At 39.3% G+C, this 27,718-nt stretch overlaps 2 protein-coding genes across 3 annotated transcripts; one reads left to right on the forward strand and one right to left on the reverse strand.

Annotated features, from left to right (window-relative positions):
* Window positions 1-1,562: 1,562 nt before the first annotated feature.
* Window positions 1,563-19,206, forward strand: RAB5A (RAB5A, member RAS oncogene family). Of its 2 annotated transcripts, none has more exons than XM_056337967.1 (6): window positions 1,563-1,627; window positions 7,881-8,131; window positions 11,758-11,909; window positions 13,381-13,503; window positions 15,304-15,397; window positions 18,330-19,206. In XM_056337967.1, the coding sequence occupies exons 2-6, from the start codon at window positions 7,969-7,971 to the stop codon at window positions 18,443-18,445; spliced, it is 648 nt and encodes a 215-aa protein (XP_056193942.1). In that variant the 5' UTR covers window positions 1,563-1,627; window positions 7,881-7,968; the 3' UTR covers window positions 18,446-19,206. The 2 variants fall into 2 exon arrangements, with proteins under 2 accessions (XP_056193942.1, XP_056193941.1); XM_056337966.1 differs by lacking the exon at window positions 1,563-1,627 and adding an exon at window positions 1,646-1,839.
* A 799-nt stretch (window positions 19,207-20,005) lies between these two features.
* Window positions 20,006-27,673, reverse strand: PP2D1 (protein phosphatase 2C like domain containing 1). The gene is given in 19 exon segments (XM_056337968.1): window positions 20,006-20,061; window positions 20,064-20,164; window positions 20,166-20,373; window positions 20,376-20,446; window positions 20,448-20,519; window positions 20,521-20,583; window positions 20,585-20,981; window positions 20,984-21,063; window positions 21,065-21,090; window positions 21,092-21,239; window positions 24,291-24,693; window positions 24,696-24,823; window positions 24,825-24,864; window positions 24,867-24,896; window positions 24,899-24,985; window positions 24,988-25,074; window positions 25,077-25,176; window positions 25,178-25,247; window positions 25,577-27,673. Coding segments are annotated over 19 exon segments (2,283 nt in total). The 5' UTR covers window positions 25,693-27,673.
* Window positions 27,674-27,718: the final 45 nt, after the last annotated feature.

The following is a 27,718-nucleotide window of genomic DNA, read 5'->3' on the forward strand; positions in this document are numbered from 1 at the left end:
TAATATTTTACAAGTAGGGAGATATTTCTGAAGCGACACCAAAGACTGGAGATGATTTTTTTTAAAAAGGCTGCAACACGACTGATGTAACCTTTCTTTCTGTTCTCAGCATGTCTCTAAAGTAGCAACAACAAGTGAAGATAAGCCTGCATTGGCAAGAGGACTGACTGGACAACTAACACTGAAGTCGCATATTTTATGAATGAATGCCATAAGGGAGCCTCACCTCTGGTGTAACACTGGCCATAGGCTTTCCCTAACTTAACTTTTGCATCAATTAAATACAAGTGGTTTTTACTAAAAAAACTAAAGCATATTTTAAAAGTACAGCAGCATCAAATCTTGATTCAGTATTTCCAGTGACAGAGTATCTAAACAATTTTCATTAAATTGTACCAATCATTAAACACCATTATTGATAAACTTACTAAATGCCTTACAAGTTCCGTTTTTCATTCCTTCAAATACCAACTATTAGACCTTGCTACCATGCAATCCTTATCCTTCTCTCTTACAAGGTCAGCAGGTCTTCACGTCTTCCACTGTGAGGCAAGATTTCCAGACTGTTAACCATTCCTAAAGGCCATCCCTGAATTATCCTCAGTTTTGTCAGCATCCTCCCTCAGTTATTGACATAAAGATACAAAGGATTACAAAGGCTCCACAAAATACACCAGTAATGCCAAATGTACACCCACCAGTCTTTAGAGCAAGGTGGGTTATTTATATTTGCATGTATTAAGTCAGACTGTTTATATCCATGTACAAAGCAATCAAGACTTGTTCTGTTATCAACCCATCCTCTTTTAAGTTTTAGCACTCTCCCAATAAGGAACCCATCTCTACAGCTTTATCAGTGGTTGTTCCATCTGAAGTTAGGTAAACTCCCAATCTTAATTCAGATTTTCCTGTGTAGTTCCTTCTTTCAACTCATTTGACTAATAGCTTTGGAAAGTGGTTCTTTTAAAGCATTAAACCACGACTCTTCTGTGTCATACACGGCTCCTGTCTCTGGCACCTCAGTGGCCTCCTCAGGCTGCACCGCACCCGCAGCGCTTGGTCTCTCCCAGAGACTCATGTCCTCGGCGCTGAGGCGGAGGCACGGAACACCCTACGGCCAAAGGGCCCCGGCCTTGCTGAAGGCCACCTCTGCAGCGCCGAGCCGCTCCTCGGGATTTACCCGGCTGCAAGACACAGGCAGCGAGGCCGGGCGGGGAAGGGAACGCCGCACCCGCAGGCCCCGCGTCGCCCCTGGGCTCCCTCAGGTGGCGGCGGTGGCGCCGCGGGGCCCGGGGGTGAGGGGGGCAGCCCGCCTCGCGCCTCTCCCATAGGCCTCCGCGCACGTGGCGACCGGGTGGGGGGGGGGGGTGGGGGGGAAGCGGCGGCGGCTACGAAAGGGGTTCCGGCCCTCCGCGTTGCCATGGTGACGGCCGGGCAGAGGGAGGAGGGGAAGAGGAAACAAAAGGAGGAAGGGAAAAGGTGGGAAAGAGAGTCACGTGACGTGCCAGCGAACCGGAAGCGCATGCCGCGTGCGGGCCGTGACGTGGCGGCGGCGGAAGTACGTGTGTGTGTGTGTGGTGTGTTTTGGTCGGGGCAGAGGCGGCGGCGGAAGTCGGCGGCGGGCTGGGTGAGGCACGGCTGCGCCCCCGCCCCTCGCCCGCGCCCCGCCGCGGAGCCGCCTCCCCTTTTCCCCCTCCTCCACCCGCCCACCCTGCCCCGGCTCGCCCACCAGCACCGCCGCCCGCCCGGCCGGCCGGACAGACAGACAGACGTCGCTGCGCCGCCGCCCGGCTGCCCCTGCTCCCCCTCCCCCGCGCGCGGCCGCCGCGGCCCGGCCAGGTGAGGCGGCGGGGCTGGCGGGGCGGGGGGCCGCGCTCACGGGGCGGGGGGGCCCCTGCGCCGAGCGGGCGGGCGGGCGTGCGTCTGTTGTTCGGGCTCCTGCTGGCGGCCGCCTCCCCGAGCGGGAAGGCAGGGCCGTGATGTGGGCTGCCGAGGTGGGCAGCCCTGCGTGCGGGGAGGGGGGGCTGGTCTCTCCTTTCCCGTCTCAAAATGGCGCCCCCGATTCTCCCACTTCCCCTTATTCCTGTGCCTGGAAGGGAGCCGCGGGGGAGGGGAGGTGGCGGCGGAGGCTGGAGGCACCGCGGCGCTGAGGGGAGCGCTGGGATCCTGCGCTGCGTGCGGGCCCTTCTGCCGCGAGCTCCCGCTGCTGGGTCCGGCCGCAAGGGCAGGGTGGCTCCTTGCGAGCGGCGTGTGGGGGACGCAGGGGGGGCTGGGCGGTGGGTCCCTCGCCTTCCCTTTCACTTGCGGCTGGAGGAGGGACGGGGAGTGCGGTGGGAAGTCGAGTACTCGGACCGCACGTCGCCGTCTGGGGGGTCGCGACCGGTCTAGTATATTGGGTAGGCTCTACGTGAGACCTCGTGGGAACTAGGCGTAAAGCTATGGTGGAGGAGCAAACCTGTGCCCTCGTACGTCTTAGAGGAGAGCTGAATTCTTTTAACAGCAATCAAAACGTTCCAAAAAACAGGGCTATGGAAGGCTAGTCTCTCGGCATTTGGAATGTGGTTTTTTTTGTCTTACTTTATACCTCTTTCAGAGCCTGGAGGTGGAAGAGAGTGGCTGAACAGTTAACTAAGCAGCTGAAATTAATCAGCTTCTTCCACGTAATGTTCAGAACAAGTAAAAAGCATGGCATCTTTGTTTTTTCCAATCTGGTAGAGAATTTTCAGAGTTGAAGGCAGGCTAGATTGCATGTGTGTATTGTTATTCTGTAATAGGAAATGTCAGGAAAAAGGTAGATGTTGGTTGAAGTGAGGTGGCTGGAGACAATGATAGTACAGTCATCGTTACTTACATTTCCTGTATGATAAACCAGTTTATCTGAAAGCAAATGGTACTATACATTGTTCGTATGAGCTCATGAGATGGTTATTATGTTTAATTGGAAGGCAGTGTTTTTTTGCAGTGACTATTGATTCACGTGTTAACTTACTGTCTCATGTTTCAATATAAACTGGCTTATATGTGACAAGCATTTTGATAGTTACATGTATCACTGTCTTGAACACTGCAAAATGTCATGCTAATTCTGCCAAACATGGATGGGAATAAGAGAAAACTTTGTTAGTAGGAGTGCCTAATGAGCAAGGCTTTTGAGATGCTGCTTTTTAAAACCTTGAAGATAGTCCAGTATAAACAAATTTAAAGTAGATAATGGTTGCAACATCAGCATTGTGTGATCTGTCTCTGTTCAAGAAGCATGAAAGAGTTTATTAGAAATTACTACAGTTGTATGTGTGTTCACAGTAAGAAACTCTTGTCACTTGCTCTGAAATATAAAAATGGTGGAATGGTCTGGTTTTAAAATTAACATGAATGTTGTTGTGTTCTTTGCATTTGATAATGCACTTAATCACATTCACTGTAGGAACAGTGTTAACTCTCTTAATCTCTTCAGTAGGCTGGCTTTTGTCACTGGTGTTATTTTGATACTTCTGTAATAGCTTTCTTGTAGTTTAAAATAGGCACTCATCTGAACACTGAAATGACTGAATTATGCCATTAAATTATTTGTAGGTATTGGCTGGGGCTGTTAGTTTTTTGTACACACTCAGGCACAATAAAATTTGTGTGGTTATCTATTAAAATACTTATGAGTCTTTCGTAAATAAAACTCACTAACAAAAAGACTATCTAGCAGTATGTAAATTTCTCATTTAGAGTGATGAGAACACCCAGCATTTGGTAAATTAACTGGAGTACTTTGCTAATAATATGCTCCAAACTTTGTTTTGGCATTTCAGCATGGAGCTGCTGTGCCTTTGGGGGATATCCATGAGAAGAGTGAAAGTTGCTACTTGCCAGAAGGACCTATGTATTGGCAGTACCCAACACTGTAAAATGAGCCTTGTCTTTTAATAAAGTACTGAGTTCTCACCTTAAACTCCATAAAAGAAAATCTCCCTCGTTTCTATCCATATGAAGCCATCCATCTAAGAGATTTCATAGTATTTTCCTTAGCACACTTTTATATAATTTCCTTACATCCATACGTGTTAGTTTAAGATCTTGGTTCAAATCAAACAGTTGTGTACTTTTGTGTAGATGAATGGAAATGTCTCATCAAGGTTTCTTTTTCTTCACGTGGTTCAAAGTTTACTTAGTATACAAAAATGGGGGTGAAATGTTGGTAGGTCTTTTCCTGGAAATTTTCACCAAAGCTAAGGGTAAAAAATAGATATTGCTGGAAAGCCATTGAAGTAAGTGTTCAGAGTTATCTTGGGAGTGACTTCTCAAAAAAAGACTTGAATTTGGAGTGTGCGCCGGGTGCTGAATGTAGTATTCCTCTCTTGCATGGTGTTGTTACGGTTCCCAACGCTAGTATTTTACAGATGACTTAAGGAACTGGAGAATGAATGTGACCTGAGGCTTGGAGCATGCATGGGGTCTGTAGCATTGAAATCTACTGCTAAATCCTTGTGAGGCACTATGTTCATCACACAAATGCAAAAAGAACAGATCAAAACCCTTCTGTAATGGCTATGTCAAACTGCAGTGCTGCTTTTCTTCAGATTAAGGAAATAATTTTTTGGTTTTCATGTTTGTGTGTTGCCATGTTGTGAACTTACTGAAGATTTTCAGTATCATCTGAAACTTTAAAAGATGATGATTTCTATATACTTACAGAAGGTGCTAGTGACTTTTTTTAATGTAACAAAATCATCTGGATGTGCTCTATCAGGTTTTCAGTCTCGTGGGGTTTATTTTTTTGTAATCCTGAGCTGTTAAAAAGTGGGTGGTATGACTGTAGTAGGTTTTATCATTATTAGCTATATCAATGTGACTATTGAATGAATGATGTTTGCATTATGTTTCTGGGACTTCATGGTCTTCCTCTCAGGTAGTGTGATCTTGATCAGCTTGACAGCCGGTTGGTTTTTTTACGTGGTATATGAGCGTCTGGAATGATTTCTGATGAGGAAGGAAGAATGTAAACTTTGAAGCTCTCTAACAACTACAGCTTCTGTAGCTTGGACATCTATAAAAATTGAATTAGGTATTTTTCTTGACAACCTGTTTCAGCTTTGGGTTCTGAAGGAGTTTTTTAAGGGGTAGTAATTACAGTTTTCTAAGTGATAAAAATCTGCATAACTAGAAGCTGTAAATAACCAGTTGAAACCAATAGATACTAGGCGAGTTAAATCAGTCTTGCCTGTTTTTCAGTCAGACCTCCTTTTGCTCTCAATATGGGAAACAGCGAGTAAAAAGTGGTCATAGTGAATAACTGGTGTAGTGGATTGATTTCCTTGCTCTGTCATGTAGAAGTCACTTGCTCCAAAGAGTACTAACTCACATGGTTATTGGATGTAGTCTTTATGTCTCTATTAATGCTGCAGAGTCTAGAAAAGCATGGGATGAATTAAGATGAAAGGGGTGTAATTATTTCATGGTTATCCAAACCACTAGAATGCCACAGCAAACACAGATGTATTTCATTTTCAAAACAGAAATAACTTAATTATCTTCATTACTTCTCCAAAGGAAAAACAGATGGCCAGTAGTATTCTGAGCTACCTATATTTTGGCTATGCCTTGCTGCTTTCTGTCTTGTAATATAGCTAGGGAGGGATTAACTGTTGTCACGGATCCATCTTTATCCAAATTGCTCCACAACTTGCAGAGTATATTTGAGCAGCATGGGGGGTAGGGTGGAGGTGGGGAAGAGTCTTGCCTGGGAACCAACATACCAGCTGTGTATAAATTGTTCGTACTGTAAGCATGAAAGGTCTGGTACTTTTAAAAATAACTGGCTCCATTCTTGTATTCTAGAATACTAAACAAAAATTAATTTATTGAGTAAGAATTTTGGTATGTATTATTATACATTATACATTATTATGGTACTTAATAATATGGGATATGCAGGGGCTTTTTTGCTTCATAGAAACAATCTTTAACTGTGGTACACCTTCACATGTTTGTAAGAACATACATCTAAAGCCTGATATTTATTAGATGATGCTGTGCAAATAAAATAAAAAAAAGAATTTGTTGATTTAAGGTTATCATAATACCAATCAGGACATAAACTCAGGACAGACAGGGATGACTACAGGACTGGAATATCCTACCTAGAAGTAGCTAACTTATTTTGAGGTATGGGAAAAGGAGCAATATGAGTAAATAGGAGTGTCTTTAAGATGTTGAAAAATTTTTTTTCCTAAGACCTGTATTCAAGTTCTGTTTATAGTGAGACATAAAATACCATTTTTCAACTGTTATGTTAGTGAATAAATATGCTAATATTTTATTCATTGTTTATTGCATGGAAATGAATTTGTAAGGGCATATCCCAGTGGAGAATGGAGTTCTGCTGGAATGCTGGAAGCACTCTCCAGAAAAGAAGATTCTTGAGGACTCGTGTTGGGTTTGCCAAAGAGAGTGAGGAAGGAGAAAGAAGGCTTAGTGTCTGAGCTAGGTGTGCCATAAACTGGAATGCTCAAGTGCCTGACACATGTGCTTAGTGGTTTGAAATGAGGAGATGGTTAAAGACAGCCACTTGGTTAAAAATGTAGTTGCTTTACTATACTGAAGAGAGAACAAGAAGTCACTTGAAAATACTGGGTTTACTTACCTTTTTGCAAGATAGGTATTAAATCCATTTTAATGTACTTTAACTTGCTTGCATCCTAGATGCTAGAAAAGGTGTATTACCACAAAATGTGTACAATTCAAGTAAATAATCAACTGGAGTAGGATAAATCTATAGGGTGATTTTTTGTTTGGTGTTTTAGGGGTTTTTATTTAGCAGAAATTTAGAAGCAGATGTTTCTATCACTGAGAGCTGAGTGAACAACATTTAGGTATGTTTCCTGTGGGCTCACTTAGAATTTTGTTTTGGCAACTGGGAGGAAAGAGAATACTGAAGGTGATTATGCCAGTCATTTGTACAGCAATGCCTACCTGCAAAAAGATTGAATCTGTTAAGTGTGTAAAAAGCATAAATCTTAGGCTCAGAAGTGATACCGGCAGAGTCTAAAGGCTTCTCTGTCCATATGAATAAATGTGACTTCTTTTGGGTTTTTTAAGGAGTTTAAAAGAAGAGTAGGTAGACAAGGGAATACACTGTGTTCATACTTGTTCTTAACAAAGATCTCTTGCGAATATTGATCTGCTAGGACATGTTGGTACTGGAAACAACAATTAATCGTCATATAGTTCTGTGGTGGCTTTCACAAAGTGATCTGGAATTCTAGCTGGTCAAGTCAATCCATTTTTCTACATATAGAAGGCTTTGGTTTTTTGTTTTTCAAAGTACAATTCTTAACTAGAGAAGGTATTGATTTGTATATCAAGATCATTGTATTTTTAAGGAAATTGCATTTGATAGACTGTTAGAAGTGAATTGAGAAGAATACTTGCAAATAACTGGCGATTGAGTTTTCCCAATTTGCTCAATTTTTTAGCATCCCATAGCGGTGCTGACTTCAGAATATTGCTCAGCAATAGCAAAATTATGGAAGGAATTAGTATTTCTTGTCATTTGATATTTTATCAATAATGTGAAAGCCTGAATCTATTGTTATACTTTCATCTTGATGTGTTAAGAAGTAAGAGACTGAAGGTTTACAAGAAGAAACATAATTGGATTTTAATGTCCTAATTTGAAGCTTTAATTGGAAGACTAAGTATTGAAGAAGATAACTGGTTCATTTGTCACAGATGTTCTCTATAGTTGACATCTTAATAGCGATGGTAACTGTGCTCTGGACTATTGACTTTGGTAAATGTTAGGACAAGTTACTTGTAAGCATTAATGAATTAGATTTTTTTTCTTACTTGGTTTGTAATTCTAATATCACCCACTGTCTTTTCATAAACAGGTTGTTACTGGCAGAAGCACCACTGAAATCTGAACCCTGGAACTTGCTTTCAAGAGCTTGAAACAAAGGACTTCTTTCTAATTTGGGCATGGCTAATCGAGGAGCAACAAGACCCAATGGGCCAAATGCTGGAAATAAAATTTGCCAGTTCAAGCTAGTACTATTAGGAGAGTCTGCAGTTGGCAAATCAAGTTTGGTGCTTCGTTTTGTAAAAGGACAATTTCATGAGTTTCAAGAAAGTACGATTGGAGGTGAGAAAACTATCCTGTTAATTTTTTTCACATTGAGTTTATATTGTCCTTGTCCTTGACAACCTGGAATGTAATGGCACTTCTAGAATGGGTCATTGACAGCAAGAATCAAAACTGAGTCCTATGTCTCTAATTGAGAACTGTAACTTGCTAAGATTAAAGTTGTAGTTGGCACAAGGTGGAGAAAGCAAATGCGTGCTTGAACTGCATAGTTCTGAGAACTGGGCTTGATGTTACGTTTTGTTTGTGGGTGGATGTGTGGCTATTTTAATTGTGTTGTATGCCTAATGCATGAACTAACTGCTTAGCAAGAATTAAGAACTTGGTTTCTATAGGGGGGGGGAAATGCTGCATCTTCCAAAAAGGTTGTATTGTCATGTATGCATCCTGGCTTTACTTTTGATTCAGGAGAACGTGCTACATTGCTGAATATACCGTTCTCTGTTAGTAACCACAGAATTTAATGTGCTGGTTTTACATTTTGTGACTGAACAAAACAGGTGCTGGCTACTAGAAAAAAAAAAAAGTCTGTTTAACTGTGAACAGATTTTACGCCCCACCCCCAAACCCTCCAGTAGATTTCTTCGGTTACATTAAGTTTGTGCTTTGAGCTCTATTCCTCCTTGGATAAATTTTAACTTTAATCATACAGACTTAAGCAAAATACGGATTTTATGGATTGATAAATATTGTCTAGTTGTTGCTGCTTGCATGAATCAGTCTGTTTCATTGTAATATTTATATGAAGCCATATCAGTGGTCCGTATGTGTCTTTACACATGAACAGTTGTGGAAATGTAAAAAAATCTACAAAGATCACAAAAATAAATACTAGCTGAATTTCATTGCATCATGTTTTTTACCCTATTTCCAGCTGTTACATGTATTTGTTTTGTGTATCTGTCAGCATAAATGGGCAGCCACTTTTTTCTCTCATTTAGCAGTCTTACTAACGCACACTTTTGGCTTTGTGTGTTGTATAATGGCTTTAGGGTGGGTGTCAGTGTGGAAGGTTCCTGTATTAATCTTACACAGCTATGTGGTAATATGGAGAGCATTCTCAAAGATCTATAGTGAATTAACTTCCCAATATCAACGTGAATTTTAATTTTTAAAAAAATCAAGTTAAATTCATTGTTCAATTTCAGTGATGTCCAGTTCTTCTAACCTCCTTTTTGTTTCTTCTTGGTTTAGTGTCTGGGTAGAACTAGGGATAACCCAAACCCTGTTACACTATTTAAAATCTATACAAAGATTAAATAAGACCTTACGTTCAATTTCAGACATACAGTTAGTGTAATCTCTGTATTAAGTTGTGCCTCTTCCATATGAAATAGAAACAAGGAAATGCCATGTAATGCAGCTGAGAGATATTAAATGCAGCAATGTTGGGATTCAGAAAAAGTGTTCCGTAGAGAAAACTGTCTGACTCTGTAGCTTGTAGTTGCCTAAGGCGTAATTTTCTTTGTATACATAAGGGCCTTTTAACAAAGAGAGGCTTATGTGCATTGTGAATCTAAATAAAAACATCTGAAAGAGTGCAGTTACAGACAGACATACTGGATAGTAGTGGTGTGTTTTTGCACTTCAGATAGTGTAGCAATACTTGTTAGTTGCTTAAGACAAAAAATTATGGCTGTCATGGGTGATAGGCTTTCAGATAATTAACATAGCTGATTTTTAATTTGCTATGGCCTTGCCAGATAGAAGAAAGGTACCTTGTTTTCAGAAATCAACTGGCATTTTATGGGGGTTGAAATGTTCCTTTCAACAAAAACAAAAGGATGTCATAGAATAAACCCCTTTTTTAAATTCTCATCCCAAGTACACCCCTTCATTTATGGTGTGTAGGTACATTCTCCTGTTGAAGAGAATAATGTCTGTAAGAACTTCAGATTCTGCTTGTTTAACACCTTACTGTTGCTTTGGAGAAATACAATGTTGAGTTTGTTCTGAGGAGGATGCCCTTTAGTCTGATGCAGGATGCATGTTTATTTCCTCTTTATTTTAGTTCTGGGCTGCTTAGGGAGCTACCAAGAGGAGCCTGTTTTACCAGTGCTTGGATATTTACCATTTAGAGATTCACGGTGATTTAACATTGGAACATCAAAGCCTTTACCTTCTCCAACATCCCTGCTCATCAGTGACGGATGCTAATACCCCTGAAGCAGGAACACCTGACCACTTAACTAGTCGGCTTCTGTATGTTAGTTACAATGTAATGCAGCTGGGGGATTTGATTACAAAGCAAGATTGACTTGCTTTTGGTTTACTGTAATGACTTGAAAGTTGCAGCAGTTTTGGAATGATTCATAGGCTGTGATGTCTTGGAGTATGTGGGACAAGGTAACATCCCAGGTATGCAAGGGTTATGGGTCAGTGCCTCTTCAGACATTAGATTTAAATTGGCCACAGTCTGTCAGTACGCTTAGGGATGAGAGCCTCCTCGCAGTTCAGCCAAGTAGGGGGCTTCCCTTAATGTTTCAGCAAGCAGAAGGTCTTAAATTTTTCTGGTTGTTTCTTTGTGAAAAGAGCAAGGGCAGACCAGTCCAGTCTTTCACTAAATGGCTGTCAGGACTGGAAGAAGAACTACAAACATTTATGCTGGATTGCTCAGACTTTCATGTAATTTCTTGAAATTGTTGCATTTTCTGCTGTGTATGTACTATAACTGGGCAAACAATGTGACAGTAAAGCAGGTAATCAAGACAGCCTGTCAGACCACTGTAATAGTTGCATGCTTTATTTGTAAACTTCAAAAACTAAGGTAGAACAAGCTGAGTTAAAACTCAAAGGGCTAAGAGAACTCAGTAGAAGGAAATCCTGCTTTCCAGAATTTTTTTCCCCAATAAATTCTTGAGATTTTAGCTTGATTTTTATAATTTTCTATATTCTGTGGGTACTCACCTCCATGTTTCTATTGTGTATCTTGATCTGAATGGAAAATCTTTGCTGGGACTAACTGTTTGAAGACTTGGAATAAGTTACTGTTTTCTGTAATTAGAAGACCATTATTAATGGTAATGCATTCAGCTATAGTGCCAATGGATGCAAGTTTCCCTGAAACTGCAGGCTATCAAAATTATGCTGATATTAATTCTTGAGATCACTTGCAGAATTGACAATATGGCTGCTTTAAGAACAAGAACTTTTGAGAAGTGATTCTTTCTTCCATACCTGTTAGCTAAGGTGGACTTTTCAGGAGCTGAAAATCAAGGCTTTTAGATACTATTCAAGTAATGTAAATGTGTAGAATTTAAATAACTGAACTGTTGGATGGGGTGCTGTTACAGGTACTCTGTATAATCTGGTGAAGCAGAGTGAAATGTACTTAAAAGACTAGAGAAGGCTTGTGGTTGCTCAGATTCACTATTACAAAAAGAAAAATGAGAATTCTTCCCAATTTTTTCTTATGTCTTCAATTTGAGGGAAGACTGGTTGTTTAAGTAATTGTTCTCTGTTGATCAGAGTTACAGTCTATCAGCTAATGATTGCTTCAAACCTGCTGTATTTTAATAGCCTTGAGTTTTTTAAGGAAATCATACTTGCATCTCCGTGAATATAATTTATATGAACATAGAGATATAAGCAGACTTCTGGTTTCAGCTCCTCTGTCTTTTTTGTAGCTGCTTTTCTAACCCAGACTGTGTGTCTTGACGATACAACAGTAAAATTTGAAATTTGGGATACAGCTGGGCAAGAGCGGTACCACAGTTTAGCACCCATGTACTACAGAGGAGCACAAGCAGCTATAGTGGTATACGACATTACAAATGAGGTAAGTACTGTATTAGGGAGGCACAAGGGGGATTTGGAAGATAGCAGTCTTGAATCAATCTCTCCTTAATCTTTCTCACTGACTTGAATGAATCAGTTCTTCATTTTGGAATCATTTGGGTTGGAAGGGACCTTTTAAATGTCATCTAATCCAACGCCTTTGCCATGGACAGGGACATATTTCACTCAGGTTGCTCATTTCATATTGGACTATGTAATGTTAAATTGTGTCTGTACACCTTTTTTGCTAAAAGACCATTTCTAGGGGGGTTTATTGTATTTAAAAAAAGAGAGAAAGCAAGCAACCAAGCAAATTGCATTGTAGAAGTGTTTCAAACATACCTCTAAATCAGTTCACCAGAATTGAGCTGTTACTCTCACCACGTTCCTGGTGATAGTTTATTTTTGGTAGTGTTCAGCTCAGGGGCCCCCAACATTAGAAGGACATGGACCTGTTGGAGCAAGTCCAGATAAGGGCCACAAAGATGCTCAGAGGGAGGGCTGGAGCACGTCACCTATGGAGACAGACTGAGAGAGTTGGGGTTGTTCAGCCTGGAGAAGAGAAGGCTCCAGGGAGACCTTATAGCAGCTGCCAGTACCTAAACGGGGCATGCAAGAAAGCTGGAGAGGGACTTTTTATAAAGGCATGTAGTGATAGGACAATGGGGGATGGCTTTAAACTGAATGAGGGTAGATTTGGATTAGATATAAAGAAGAAATTATTTATTGTGAGGGTGGTGAGACACTGGAACAGGTTGCCCAGAGAAGCTGTGGATGCCCCATCTCTTAAGTGTTCAAGGCCCGCTGGGTGGGGCTTTGAGCAACCTGGTGTAGTGGGAGGCATCCCTGCCTATGGCAGGGGGGTGGGAGCTAGATGATCTTTGAGGTCCCTTCCAACCCAACCCATTCTGTGATTATTTTAATATCGTATTATTGGAAGTTAAAAGGGTAGGGATTAGAAAAGTAGCACAAGCTATTGAGACCAAAACCTAAGGTTATTTTTTTTTCTTTTTATTTGAACTTAGCTCAGATAAACTTCACTTGTGTTTGGTGAAGTAAGACTTAAAAATCTGAACCCTTAAAAAACTGAGAAACCCTGTACCATAATACACAGTGCTCAGTAATTAGGAAGTGTTTTGAGACAGTCTCAGTATAGCTGTTCATAACTTGATTTCTCCTATAAAATTCCCATTTTCTCTCTTTACCATTTCTCTTTCCTTACTCTGTCTACATAAAGATCTTCCTATCTTTACTTACTTTTTCAGCATTATCCCAACTAAGCACATTTGAGAACTAAGGTAGGAATGTTTAATTTTAAAAGCTCAGTTGGCAAGTTAAAAGTGTGCCTTTGGACAAAGACGACAGCATTGCATTGGCTTTTTTGCTTGAAGTGTAGGTAACAGAGATTAGGATAATAGGTGAGTACAAAAGGATAATAAAACTCAGTTGCATCATTTTGCAATCATTAACAGGAGTCCTTTGCCAGAGCGAAAAACTGGGTCAAAGAACTTCAGCGACAAGCAAGTCCTAACATTGTAATAGCTTTAGCAGGAAACAAAGCTGATCTAGCTAACAAGAGAGCTGTGGATTTTCAGGTATGTACATAACTTCTGTGTATAGAAATAGCATTTTTGTTGGAATAGAAAGTAAATAAACCTAGGAGGAACTTCTCTAGTTGTTATAGAGGTCATGCAGTTAAATATATATGCCAATTGATACTGAATTGTACATGTTACTGAAAAAAATCTTTGTACAAGTGATATGTAGCAATAGCCTTTTTTGAATAATTAAGTTAGACTTTGAGTAATAACTAATTCATTTGCATATCTTTACGGCTAATTGAATTTCTGTTCTTTGATGTAACTTCTTCCTGTCTTCTGCCCCAAATTACCAGTAACTAGTTTCAATGGGTGAGGTAGCAGTAACTGTGCAAACCATTCTCTCTGACTTGTCAGCAGGAGATTTTGATTATGGTATGATACAAAGCTGATTGATGGGCTTAACTTGGTTAGGCTATACTGTTGAAGCAGTGTTCAAGTTTTAATTGTGTGTTTCATGGCATTCTTTCTGATTTAGCGGATGTATCTGTGCTCTCACTGCTATATTTTATCTTCTAGGAAGTTTAACCAAGTCATCGGAAAAGAGCTTCCAAAGCAAATAAAACTTAGTGGTTCTGGTCCATTCATGATTGATTGAATTTTAATTGAGATAACATCTATTAGTCATTAATTCTTTTACTGTTTTAATCTGTGTTTGATGTCACTGTGTAAGATACTGCTGTGTATAGTAATGAATCCTTTTGTAACTATAGGAGCTGAACTATGAAGGTTAGCAGTGGTTTAGGTATTTGTCTGCAAGAATTCAACAACTGTTTTCTAATGTTCTACTTCCATATACTTCCATGTTAATTGTAATATAAAGATATGTGTTTTGTGAAAAATTGTGATATTTAACAAAAATTTCATACGTGTGTGCAGTGAAAAACTTAATGAGATTATTACCAAACTACTATTTTTTGTACAATCACAATCTTACTGTTTTTGAGATGTTTGGGTCTTTGTTAATGTGGATTTATGGGTTCCTTGCAGACTTGACAATCCTTCCTCATTGCAAAGCACGTTTTAGATTTCTGAGTATTTGCTAGCGTGTGATTTCAGATATAGTTACACATAGCTTAGCAGATATTAACCTAATGAATATAGAGTACTGTAGATTATTTTTTTCATCATAGGTATTCTGTGGTTTGGCTTTTTGCAGATTTCCTATTGAATGCAAAGACAGTTACGTAATTCTAAGAAGCTGGGGATTCCCAGCTGAATTGGCTAAGGAGAAATGGCAAAAATAGGGAACTTTTTATAAACAGTGTATTTCAGATCAAAATTCAGACTGAAAAGGGAGATAATGTGGTGAGATATTTAATACTGCACGTTTACTTTATAATTGTGAATTTGTCAGGATAATGAAACTTTTCTGATCCATCTGCCTTGATGGTTGAAAGTTTCAGGATTGTTCACAAACTGCCTTCTTTCCAGGGTAATAATCGGCTTTGGCACTTTCTGGAGCTTATTAGGTTTTGCTGTTACAGCTAGTGTTCTGGATCAGGGTTGTCTTTTTAATAAGTATTTTTATTTATTATTTAGTCTTGTCTGAGATTTTTCCATCTGGATCTTTTTAAGATGAGTAGGGATTTTTAAGTTTGCTTTTCTAGATGTTTATCTGCTTGATAGAACTGTAACTTCATAGCTGATTAACACATTGTCACACGTGTTTCAACAAACATTATTTCTTTCCAAATGGTATAAAAATTGTCCCTTAGTAGCAATAAAATTATGTGTAATGATTGTGTGATATTTATTTATTTTTAATGAAGTAATGATTCTTACTTTAACTTTCAGGAAGCACAGGCTTATGCAGATGATAACAGCTTATTGTTCATGGAGACATCTGCCAAAACATCTATGAACGTAAATGAAATATTCATGGCAATTGGTGAGTCTACAAACAAACTGAAAATTTAAGGGAATCCTTTTTGTGAGGTTCATACCATCACAATCTTTCTAACCAAAGATCTTTGGATTTCACAAAAATTGATTCTGGCACTGAAGCTTCCTTAAGAGTTTTCATACTGGTTTTGATGTTCAGAGGTCAGATAACACCTGTGCAACTGTGCTTCAAGTTTCTGTCAAGCACCAAAACATTTGGATTTAAAATAGCTAAGCTAGAGGTTACTTTTGAATTCTATCAGCAAGTTTTGTGTACCTGTCTTGATTCCATGCTGAAATATTGTACTGCATCAAGCTCAAGCAAAATTAAGCTTTAGTTGTTATATAAAAAAAAGCCACCCACCTTTCCCCTGGTATAGGTAATTTAAGAGTTTTACACAGCTTTTCTTAGTTGCAAGATTTACTTGGCTTTTGTTTATCAACTTAGTGTAAGAATGTAAGTGAAAGTGTATGAATGTGTGCCCTTTGGTATGTTGTTTGCAGCAGATTCTACGCTGCCTTGGATAAGTGCAGAACCTGGAATAATGTACTTTTTATGAGACAGCGGTAATTGAAGCTGGAAACACTTCAGAATGAGAGAATGATAACTTGCTTAAAAAAAGTCAAATATTCAATTTAGGGTAAACAAAACACTTGCTAAATACATTTCTGTGTTTAAAATTTTATTTGAATTCTAAATGCAGCTATCAGATATCCAAAAGTTGTGCCAAAGATGGTGATGTGTGCTTAAATTCAGTGTCCGAGTACAAGTAAAGGGCACTGATTGTAAAAAGTATATTTACTAATATATTTTTAGCCCTAACGTAATCTTAGGGATTTCTGTAACGATACTAACATGTAGTGGTAAGTATAAATGACTAAGAAATTGCATTGATAGACACAAAATTGTATGTAATTGGTAATAAAATTTTGTAAGTGGAGGAAAAAGAAAGCATGAGCTTTTAGGCTGGTGGCTAACTTATTTAATAGTAACCTTAATCACAGTAGTGGCTCTGCTACTGGGGAATAGTAATGTGTAGTGTCAATTAACCTTATTAAATATGTTTTGTATTTTGCACTACAGTGACCTCTCTATCCCACTGCTTTTTGTGAAAAACAGGATTGCTATTGAAATTAAATGTTTCTAAAGAGCTCTTCTGCTTTCCAAGTCAGTAAAGCAGAAGGTAATTTGTGGTGTGGTTCAAACTTCTATCAGATGAAAATGAAATGATCACTATAGCAACACTTTATAACTAAAGTACTTGCTTCATATTAACTATAAATACTTGGGGGTGGGGGAACACATAACTGTATGAGTGGAAAGCGTATTTTTCTCATAAATGCTCAAGATAGGCCTGTGTTTAATGATACAGAAATGCTCAGTTACACTGTTCTGGTGAAATTTTAAAATGAATTTGCTTAAAGGTGCAGTTTGCAGTTTGTTTAGAAAAAAATCCCCTAAATCTGATAATTTTTTAAAATCTGTTATATCCACAATAATTCTTACCTCTCTGTATGATAATGAAATATACAAAAGTAAATTTGAGAAAACAATGCCCAATTAGTACTTGGGTATTTTGTCTGCAAGGTTGGTTGTCCATGTGAGTATTCTTTCACATTGATGGGTGAAATTCAGCTTTGTCAGTGCATCAGAACAGAACAAAATCTGTACAGCAGTGGACCCTGAAAGGAAATCTTGGCAGGGATATAAATATTGCATGAAACTTCGAATGGCTTTTTGCACAACTTGGATGCAATTCTCGGGACCATATGTAAATATGATCTTCAGAAATGAAAGAAAATGAAACACAAAAACGTGGACAGATTTGAGGGATGCGGCTACAGCTGCTTGCAGAATGCTTTAGAACTAATTCAGAAATTCCAGTTAAAGAAAACAGACATGTTAATTTACAGTTCTAGAATGGATGTGGAAACCAGAACAACAATGCTCGGAAGGCATTTTTTTTTACTGGTGGTTTGTCCCTTTGTACTGTCTCAGCAGTTTAGTACCATGTGAACTCCTGGCTTCTGACACAGAATTGTAGAACAGCCCAAGCTGGAAGGGACCTCAAAAGATCACCTGGTCTAGCCTTTTGTGGAAAGGGATCTTAGATGAGATTATTTAGCACCACCGAACATCTTGTTAATGTGTACTCTGCTGTTTTTCTGGCTGTTACACTTGCATTTCATTCCTTTTAGGAAAAGTTCTTTAAAAACCTGGGCAAAGTAATTACTTTGCAGTCAAAGCATGCAGCCAAACTGTAGAACAGGGAGGGTTGTTGGGTCCTGGTAGCATGGGCAAGAGAGCCCCAGAACTCTGCTTTCTCTCCTTCAGAAAATTAACAGGATGAGCTACTGCTCAGAAGGGTAACATTTGTCACCCTTATTTTTCATGTCAAGACCAAAGAAATGTACCCTGGAGCTATAAGGACAACAAAGAAATTATCGCAGTCAGTTGACTTAAAAGAGCTGGAGAGAAGAGACAGCTTAAAGAGAGATGAGGGTCTGGATCTAGTGCTGAGGGTCATTTTACATGTTGTATGCAAATGCTTATTCTGGCTAGATAGCCAGGAGTAGTTTGACCCATTTATGTCTGTGTTTTTTGCCTTTTAATTTTTTTCTGCATATTTTTAGCACAAAAAAGCCTGTTCTGTGTAAGTGGATTTCTACAAGAGCCAACGTTTACCAGCATAGCACACCTTTGCAGATATATTTTACTGTTGAAATTACTAATGCATTTCAGTCTTGAAAATCATAAATAAGGTAGTTAATCATGAAGAAGTGTCTTAACTTCTTTTATTACCAACGCACTGAATCAAATCGGATTTTATAGTGATTATATTGATAAGCTTATGGAGTAATAGTGTTGACTGGTTTTGTACTCAGGTGATTTAATCGCAATACAATCTCAGTTTTAACTCTTTTTGTTGATTTTATAGCAAAAAAATTGCCCAAGAATGAACCGCAGAATGCAGGAGCCAACTCTGCCAGAGGAAGAGGAGTAGACCTTACTGAACCCACACAACCACCCAAGAGTCAATGCTGTAGTAACTAAAACATCAGTTGCTTTAAACTGTTCTGAATATTCTTCTGCTTCCTAACTGTTAATAACCATGGAATCGGAGTGCTTAACCTGGCCCAGTACAGCTTCCAAACAACGAAGAGACTTTACGATAATTATCAATTTCATGATACCGAGTTTTCTCTTGACCTAAAATTTTAACATGCATGTATCTGCCGCTGGCTGTAATGTTTCAGCAGTAGAGGAGAAATGGAAGCAGAATAAACTTCCTTCAGTTGAAAGGTTCTAAAAATCACTTACTACTAGGGGTGTAGAAGAACTGCTTTCCGTGGACCTAATTGGCCAGTTCCTGTAGCCTCAATACTGATCACTGTTACAATAAATAGAATTGGGACTTCTCATAATCCTCAATTGTGCTTTAAAACCTTTCTAGAAACAGGATCTAAAAAATACTTAAACTTATTCACAGTATTGACGCAACCAGTTGTTTCTGCAGGTATCCACTGTTTAGTTATACATTCCATAGTTTAATAATTTGATTAAAAACAATACTTGCATTAACAATTTTAAAACGTTGTGCTTGCAGAAAAGTGGAGTTTTAGTTGGTACACTGTATGTAAATTATATCAACCAAGTTAGTTATCTAAGGGAATTAGTGATAAATCAAATTTAACTTTTATTTCTATCTGGTCAGAGGGTACAGACCAGTAAACTTAACTTTATGACTTAGGATGGTTTTGGTTTTTTCTCTACAAACTGTAAGAGCTCTTCAAGTAAAACTACATCAAACTCAATGTCTGTGACTTCTTGTTTTTGATCATTGCTGGCCATTACAGTTTGTTTTTCCCCTAAGGAAAAAAATAGTGCACTAACGATTATGTACATCCAACTTGATTTTAAATTTGGATATTAATGTACTGTAAATAGGTACTCTGCATTGTAGTCTACATTTGTTTAATACTTTCTGTAATATTTAAGAGTTGCTTAAAGGTATACAGAATGTACAGTTACTTAAAGCTAACTTTTTTCCTCTCTAATCAAAGGGGGTTCTAAGTTCTTCCTTAATGGTTAGAACAGTAATAAATGATGCTCCTGTATCTGTAACATAAGTACTGCTGTCTGTCAGTAATGAACTTTGCAACTTTGTTTTCCAAAGTACGTTTTACTTTGATCTGTCCAGTATATTGCACTAATTCTTTTAGTTATTTTCATTATATGAAATCTACCAGGTGTGTCAGAAGAGATGAATTAGTCTATTTAAATGTTGAACTGATAGCAGAAACTTGTGCAGATTTTAAATTTGCAGTAATCTGGGTTTAGCAAGGGAAATGACAGTTCACCAGTGTTTAGTTTTATATTGAGGTGCTCAGGTTTGAATAAAGTGGTTTAAAAAAAAGAAAAAGAAGATTTTTTGATTACTGTTTCTTATTGAGAGTTCCAAAAGGTTTTATTGCATTTGCAGAGTCCCAGACAAGATGTCTGATTTACTGTATGGGTCAGCATTTAAGGTGATTACAAGTAAATTCATGATACAGCTAAAAATAAGCTTGTACTATATATGCTATGTCACTCCGGTTATCCTATGATAAACTTTTAAATGTTGAGGTAATAGGGTTTCTTACTGCATCTGTTCAGGAGTATAACCAAATAGTAATATTGTCTCTTGAACCTGCAGGTAATGCAGTCTTTTCCAGGTGTTCACTAATGTAGCTTGCGCTGTTGTTGTAGAGGGCCCCGGAGTGACCCTGCCTCTCCTGCAGTTCGTGATTTGCAGTTGGCCGGGTACATTTTTGTGTCCTCCTCGACCTGTAGTGGTGGTTTAGAATTCACTGGGGATCCAATCTTTAGCAGTTCTTGACCAGTGTAACTTGCAGGTTTGTCACAAAATATCTTGGAGTCCATTTTTTCTGCCAGTTACTGACCTGAGTCCTAATCGGAAAGGCGTGCTCCGGGATCCTTTGGGGCTGTCTCATGTGTTCAGACCCTATTGCCAGTACATTCTCTTACAGCTGTTTATGGGTGCGACTTGGACCTCACACAGAAAGTGTCAGTGTCTCTTTCTTCTTGCTCTGCAGTCTGTGACCATGGCTGAAAATTGTTGCATAGATACTTTTCTGTCCTCAAGCTGTTTCACTTCTTCAGAGCCACCTTGTCTGCTAGAATTGGACTGTGTTTCTCTCTCTGTTTACTTCGTTGTTACTGAAAAGAGACAGTTCTGGATCAGCTTGATTTTTGTGGCCATCGGTTTCCTTAGGAACTCCATCTTCACTTTGCAAATAGTTCCTCCTAGAACATTTTGGCTTATTTTGTTTCAGGTTGCCTTTCAAGTCAGCCAGAAAAATGTCTTTACTGGAATACAGTGTCTCTATTCTATCTTGCCGATCATTAATAGCCTTTGGGTCATTTAAGTTGTCTTCAGTGAGGGGTGTCAAATACTGACACTTACATGGAGAAGTCCTGTTTTGTTGGGCACATTCATACATTCTAAAATAACGAGTGATTGTTGTTAGAGTTAATGCAAGTACTTCATTGTAATCCAAAACCTCCCAAAGCCCATGAGAAGCTAAAAAAGAAACTGGCAAGTGTCATTGATGGGAACAGGTACAGTATGAGGTACAGGTGTAACGGATCTTTTCAGCAGTGGATCTCCGATGTCCAAGATCCCTTGCGGTTCTCAGGGTGCCCCTCTACTAACCAGTCTGGTTTATTAGTGCTGATGTCTCCAGCATTCTGAAGTCTGATTTTTCTCTTGCTTACATTAGAAGTGCTGTGCTCTTTTGAGAAGCCATGACTGTTTCTGTTTTTACTTAAGACTGCATGTGCATTACTAAAATTAGAAGAAGGTAATATTTTGAATTACAGCATACTGATTTTTTTTAAGATACTGCTGTTGCATTAATGGCCTCTTGCTAAGGACTGGGGCAAAAACTGGAGTCGTAGCTCAATTGTCTACTGTCACAGGCAATAATATGTGCATCAGTGAATCTGGTTCTATTTTACAGCAAAGTTTTCTGTGTTTTTTTTTCCCTCCCATTATTCAGAAGACTTTCAGAACTATATTATTCTGACTGCAACTAGACTCTTATGAGGAGTCTTAAGTGACATTTCATTCAGCTTAAGGTGCAGTCTGATAGAAACGTTGCACCTTGACTGGTTTTTAAGCAAGAGTGTGTAGTTTTCCCGAGACACATTCTCCTAGGGAAAAAAGGTGTGCTTTCAAAATACTATGGCTGAATGAACTCATAAAGAAGTTTTAGGTTCAGACTGTTTTTAGCAGTATCAAATTTCTAGTACCTGAAAGTAATTTGAACATCGTGTAGGATTTACAGTTTACTAACATGATGCCTTAAATCTCTTCCGCTGTTAAGGGACCCAAGGGAGCAAGAGTTCTCACAGTCCTCATGAGAAGTCAAGGACTAACTTCTTTCCTTTGGTAGGAATAGGTACTTTACCTTTCCCTCAACACATCTGAAATCTGCAGGGTGAGAATGAAAAGTGTTAGAAATTGCAACACTGCAGGTGACTAGTTTTGTCAGACTTTAATGCAGAGCCTAAAGGAAAGCAGCTCTGAAACAGGGATGGGTTGTTTGAGATCCTCTGTGGCTATGCTGGGAGAAGACCAGTTTTTTTGTGTTAGAGGAGGTTATTGGTCTGCTCCCATGTGTTGGCATTCTTACAGAAGGAACTTAGGCGGGATGGTAGCTTTCCAGACAGTAAGCTGGCTGCAGTATGTTCATTTATAGTATTTTTAATATCATCTGGCTAGACTAGGGCACAGATCTCTGAAAAGTGTTTATGAGTAGGCACTGCTTATACGGTAGTTGTATTTCTTGGGAAGTATTGGCATTGTCTGGCGTAGGAGACAGCGAAGTGTAGTCTGTGTGAAGGCAGATCTCTCTAGAATGTGATTCAGAATATCAAACAAGGACACACTTTTTTAAAAATTGATTATGGAATGTAGATGCCTTAAGTTATGCTGTGTGAATGCTTCCTTGTGCTTGCTCCCTCCTCCTTCCTCTGATTTCCGTGGAGAGATTGTCTAAAATTTCCTTTGAACCATCGGAGTAAGACCACCAGCTGTAAACCTAACAAAGGGCATAATATAATTCATGTGGAACAATTTGACTGCAAGAAATAGTAAAATCTAGTCACTTCTGGATGCAAGTCTGTTGTCTGCAAACCAGGGACAGGGCAAAACAATCAACAAAAACTAGCTGACCTATCAATGTGGGACTAAATGAAGAAGACAGAGCTGGCCAGCGCCACCATCTCCTGCTCCGCTTACCTGACCATCCTCTTCAGTTGCTTACCTGGTGCTGAAGGAACATGTCTGCTTCTATGAGAACACATTCCTGGGGGGAAAATGAAGCTTGATGTTGTGCAAATATTTTTTTTGTGATACATTTGGTGGAAAATTAAGTGTATTAGATTAAATAAATGTATTTAGCAGCGGTTCAAAAATGTGGACTTTAATCATAAAAGGCTTACAGTATCTCTGATCAGCTTCAGGCCTTAACTCATTAGCAGAGCTTGAGTTTACAGTACCTTTAATTGCAGACAGCATAAAATCTCATCTGGGAGGAAAGGATGGAGGCAGGTAACTAGAACCAGAAAACTTAGGTTGGGTGAATTCTCTACCAAATTTTCTTAGTTTCATCTTACCTCAAGCTCATTGTCATAAAAATGGGTTTCTTCCCCAATAAGGTGAAAACAAATACGTCTGAAAATATTACAACCTTTATGTGAGTTAATACTGTGTTCCATTAAAGGTGGACTGCATCTCCTGAAAGGACAGCTGAGCTAGCACTAAACTACCAGTTTTGATACCTGTAACAGTAAAGTTAACGGCAAAAATGCTTGTTAGAGAAAGTATGGCTATAGCAACAAGCATTGAGAAAACAGAGGAGAGGAGGGGGAGTAGTGGACAGACCGCAGTTACTTATTCACTGTTAGTACATTATTGTTTTTAATCTGATCAGGTTTTTCAAATGTGGAATATGGTAGGTTTTTTTCTTGCCTCCTGACAAAAATGAAGCCTCTCAAATGGTTTTTCCTTCCCCTACTGATGTTTGACCCTCTTGATTAATTTCAGTCAAATTTCATATGAAGAAATATGAATGAAGGAGTCTTACAGGTTTTTTGAATACACTCATCTGAGGAGGGCGGAGTACCCACGTTGATGGAAAGCTGCAGTGTTAGCAAACTCCTTACTAATGCTAGGGAAAGTGATAGAGAAGTATTGTAGTGTTGGGTATGCTGGGATCTACTTCATAAGTAAACGGGTCTGAATTGATCTTCCGGAACAACAGTAAACAGCAACCAATTCTGATTTCGGAGATAAATAATTTAGATGATCTTCATCGATCACGTTTTCAGTTTGCTGGTAGCTAAATGTGGTGGCACTTAGTCCCAATGAAACAAATGAATAAAAATCTCTTAGGTGTGCGTTTCATTGACACAAGGGATTTACCAGATCTAAAATCAGAAGATTTGCAATTGCCTGCCCTAAAATGATGACACCTTAAACCTCTTGATTTAAAAAAGAAAAAAAGGGGGGTGGGGGCTTACTACTCTTACAGAGGTCACTTGTGTATTATGGAATGGTTCCTAACTGTGTCTTTCACATTGGTATATTGACTTTACTGCTTTAATTCAAATACCGTACTGAGGCTACTTATCTAGTAAATGTAATGCTATTGTCTGATACCAGTATCGGTTGCAAGGGAATTTATCATGTCTCCTTCATATTGTCAAGTTAAAGCAATTGCTTCTTATTATCTCCAGACGCCTACTGCCAACAAATCTCTAGATTAGCTTATTCTTTCTCTTCATTGGCTAGAGGGAAAAAAATAAAAGAAAATCCTGGTGTGGAACGTACATACCTATATTAGCAATGTGCAGTAAACCAGCAGCACTTTTGGCTGTCCAGGCTGATGGACTGTGTGTGGTGTTTTCAGAATGTTTTCTCTCTTCTTCCTCAGTGCCATCTGTCATTTTGCTGGGGATTCTTTCCACCAAACAGGTAACTGCTGAACAATCACTCCAGTGAACTTCAGAAACTTTATTGCTTCCCAGTCATAAAAGTCTATTCTTTCTCCGGAAGGGCTTGGAATATGCTTTGTGAATCCATTCGTAAGTATCAGTCTTGTTAGTCTCATCGTTGCCTGGTTTATCTGAGAAAATCTTCTCTTTTTTGCTGTAATCTGCCTAGATTACTGTGGCAAAAGAATCTAGAATTTCCTGTTCATCCTTACTGTTTTTGTAGGAGGAATCCATTTGAGTAGCTGGCCAAGAAATAGAAGGAGAAGCTCTACTGCAACTGTTCCTGCAGTTGTCACACCATGAGAGCCATCAACTAACCGCAGAAAGCACAGATCTGACCTATTTCCGTAGTTGTCATGCACAATAAATGTCTTCCATGTCTCCTTGCCACGTGGAATTTTTATCTTGGAAATTGGTAATGCTTTTATTAAAGAATTATTTACTTGTACATACTAGGACTGTTAGTATTAGCAAAATGATGATATGATGTAGGAGTGCGATTATCCATAAGGAATTCATTTGAATAATCTGCCTGTGTGTCTCGGAATATTCAGGAGTCTTGGTCAACTTTGAAATTAGTTTCTGTCTCTGAGCCAAAAGTGCTTCATTGTCAGTCTTTGTGGGCTATCGAAGCCCAGCAAAGCCAGGGGCTTTGTGGTTTGGGGTTTTTTGTGATAAAGTAAGTGGTATGGATATATTGTTTGTTGACATGCAGAGCAAAAAAAGCGAAATATGCTTGGAATCATTGTTCTCGGGTGCAATTGTGACTTTCTCCAGGTGATCTTCCTCATCTCTGGAAAGTTTACAATCAGGTGTTTTTGCGTTGTCCTGAGATTTTTTCCTCCCATGTTATTCTATAAAGGAGTTCAATATGTTAAGGAGTTTTCATATTTTCATCTTTTAATATTGGGTAACACTACATAACCCTTGTTCTCACTCTCTTAGAAACTGAATTGCATCACTGGTGTATTAATGCATACATGGCCAAGAAACTGGGTAACCTATGTGAGATTATGTAAAAATTGTAACTAATAACTGTTAAAAATCAGCAATAACAGCAAATTCAAGAAGGGAAAAGTTTGGAAATAAGAGTTCATGACACAATTTAGATCATTCTTGTACCTAGCGAGGCTGTAGTCAGTTGTTTCCTCCTTGTGATTCAGTGCGTAGCCCTGTGCCTTGACACTGTTAAACTGTAAATACGAAAATTTCTCATCAGCTTTTCTGTATCTATTCATCACTTTCCAGACATGGTAGTAGAGTGTAATTCCTACTTGGCGTGGGGAGGGGGAAAGGCTTATTTAAGATTAAAAAATATACCGATCTTGCATGGGAAATATGAAATAGGGCCAGAAGCATTGGTGTACATGTTTATAATCAAATCTCACTGTCATTGCAATCAGTTTTAGTTCTGAGGACTTTGAGTCAACTGGAAAAAAATTATTCTATACCATTGCATTTAGGCGCACAGAAGATTAATTACATGTATGTGGACAATATTCTGTTGTTCTTGCTTGCAAGAGCTGGATCTTGCAATGTTCGTGTTCCTTTAATGTAGGATCAATTTTGAACGTGTCAGTTTCTAAGTCAAGAAAGCATAATGAAGAACAAAATGTTGTCAAATGGGCCAAGCAGTATTTGAGCTTTTAGGTGTGTGGGAAACACCCCTAGTCCTTGAGCTGCCAGACCTGTGAGCAACAGCACGCAGCCTCGGTTCTTCTCCAGCCATCAGGATGGAAGGAGGGACGCACTTTGCAACAGAGCTTGCAGAAGAGCAGCGAGGCTGAAAACGTGGAATCAAGACCAGGTACTGCAAGGACATCATCTATAGCCCGCACGAGCCTCTCTGCCTGCTCTCCTGTCTCCATGCACCTCTTTTCCCACCTCAGCTCCTTGCTCCAGTCTCCCTTACCAGCTCAGTCTCCTTCCTTGATGCTGGTTAACTATTCTTAGGTCTGGCGCTGGTGCTACAAACCCAAGAGTCAGCTGTGGAGTAAGTCCTTGTGAGACACTTGCTGACAGAGACCAGCCAGTGCAGAGGGGGCTGCCTGAATTCACCTACCGGCACGTCTCCACTGGGCACCAGCAAACTGATGCTGCTTTTGAAATACTGTAACTTGGTCTGATTTAGGTAAAGTTACGAGAATGACAAAAGAGGCACCGCTTGATGCAGTCTCAGCCAAATTTCCAAGCCCTAGTTTAGAATCTGACAATCTTGGACATTCTCTATAAAATAGTTACTAGAATTTTGGTTTAATACATGCAAAATAACATATTCATGAAATCGTATTCTCAGAAACAGCTAGACCATATTACTTGGACTTTTTTCAAATTAATCTGCTTCAGGCTTGGAAAATTTCAGTATGAACAGTTAGTGTCTGCAGTTTTAAGTTACTGAAAACATGAGGCAACCCTATTTGTAGGCAGCACTGATGATTCTACCTGTCATTTGAAATGGGTAAGAAACCTTGTAAATACGAATATTGCTTAGGCAGCAGATGAAATGAGTTGTTTGAACGGCCGCTGTGGCCTGTAATGTGATGTACAGCTAAACCTTACGGCTGCTTGTGTAACAGCCTGTCCCCCTAGATCAGCATGTGACATAAACGTACAGACACCATAGTAACACCAAATCCTGCCTGCTGTGAGAGGCTCAGCTTGCCGGCCTATACATAATCAGTCTACTAAGTATGAAAACATAGTGTTACGCTTCAGTTCATTATGTTTAGTTTAGTGTTTAGTATTTGTGTGTGTATGGGTGAGAAATACCAGACAAAAATTCATCTCTCACAGGTTTTTAATGTATTCTCTCTCCTGAGATTTCTGACTTCCAGTTAATCTTTGTTAACTGCTGTTAATCCACCACCTGGGCAGACGGCAGTGGTTTAGCAGCGGAAATATCCCACAGCCACACTGCAAGAGCAGGCTTCGGTAATTTCATCCTGCTTCAACCTCATCCATTTTCTGGGGCACTGTCTTTAAACTTGATACAGCCACACCTTAAAGTAACTTTTGCAACTGTTGTCCCTTCCAGGATTTCAGCTGGGAAGTACATTTTCTTCTCCTTCACTACTTAACGCTTATTACTGGTGGATTATAAGCTTTTCCATGATTTGTGTTTCAACCCATGGGCATTTTTGCTTTGATGACACTTGACAAAATTCCGTTAAAGGCAAAGCTGCAACCTCCTCCACGCCCAATTAATCCTAATACGTCTTAAAGAACCAAGTGCGTCTGATCAGCTGAGGTAAGTCAGTTACAACA

This window comes from Falco biarmicus, chromosome 4 (assembly GCF_023638135.1).
Source record: "Falco biarmicus isolate bFalBia1 chromosome 4, bFalBia1.pri, whole genome shotgun sequence".
Classification (NCBI taxonomy): Eukaryota; Metazoa; Chordata; class Aves; order Falconiformes; family Falconidae; genus Falco; species Falco biarmicus.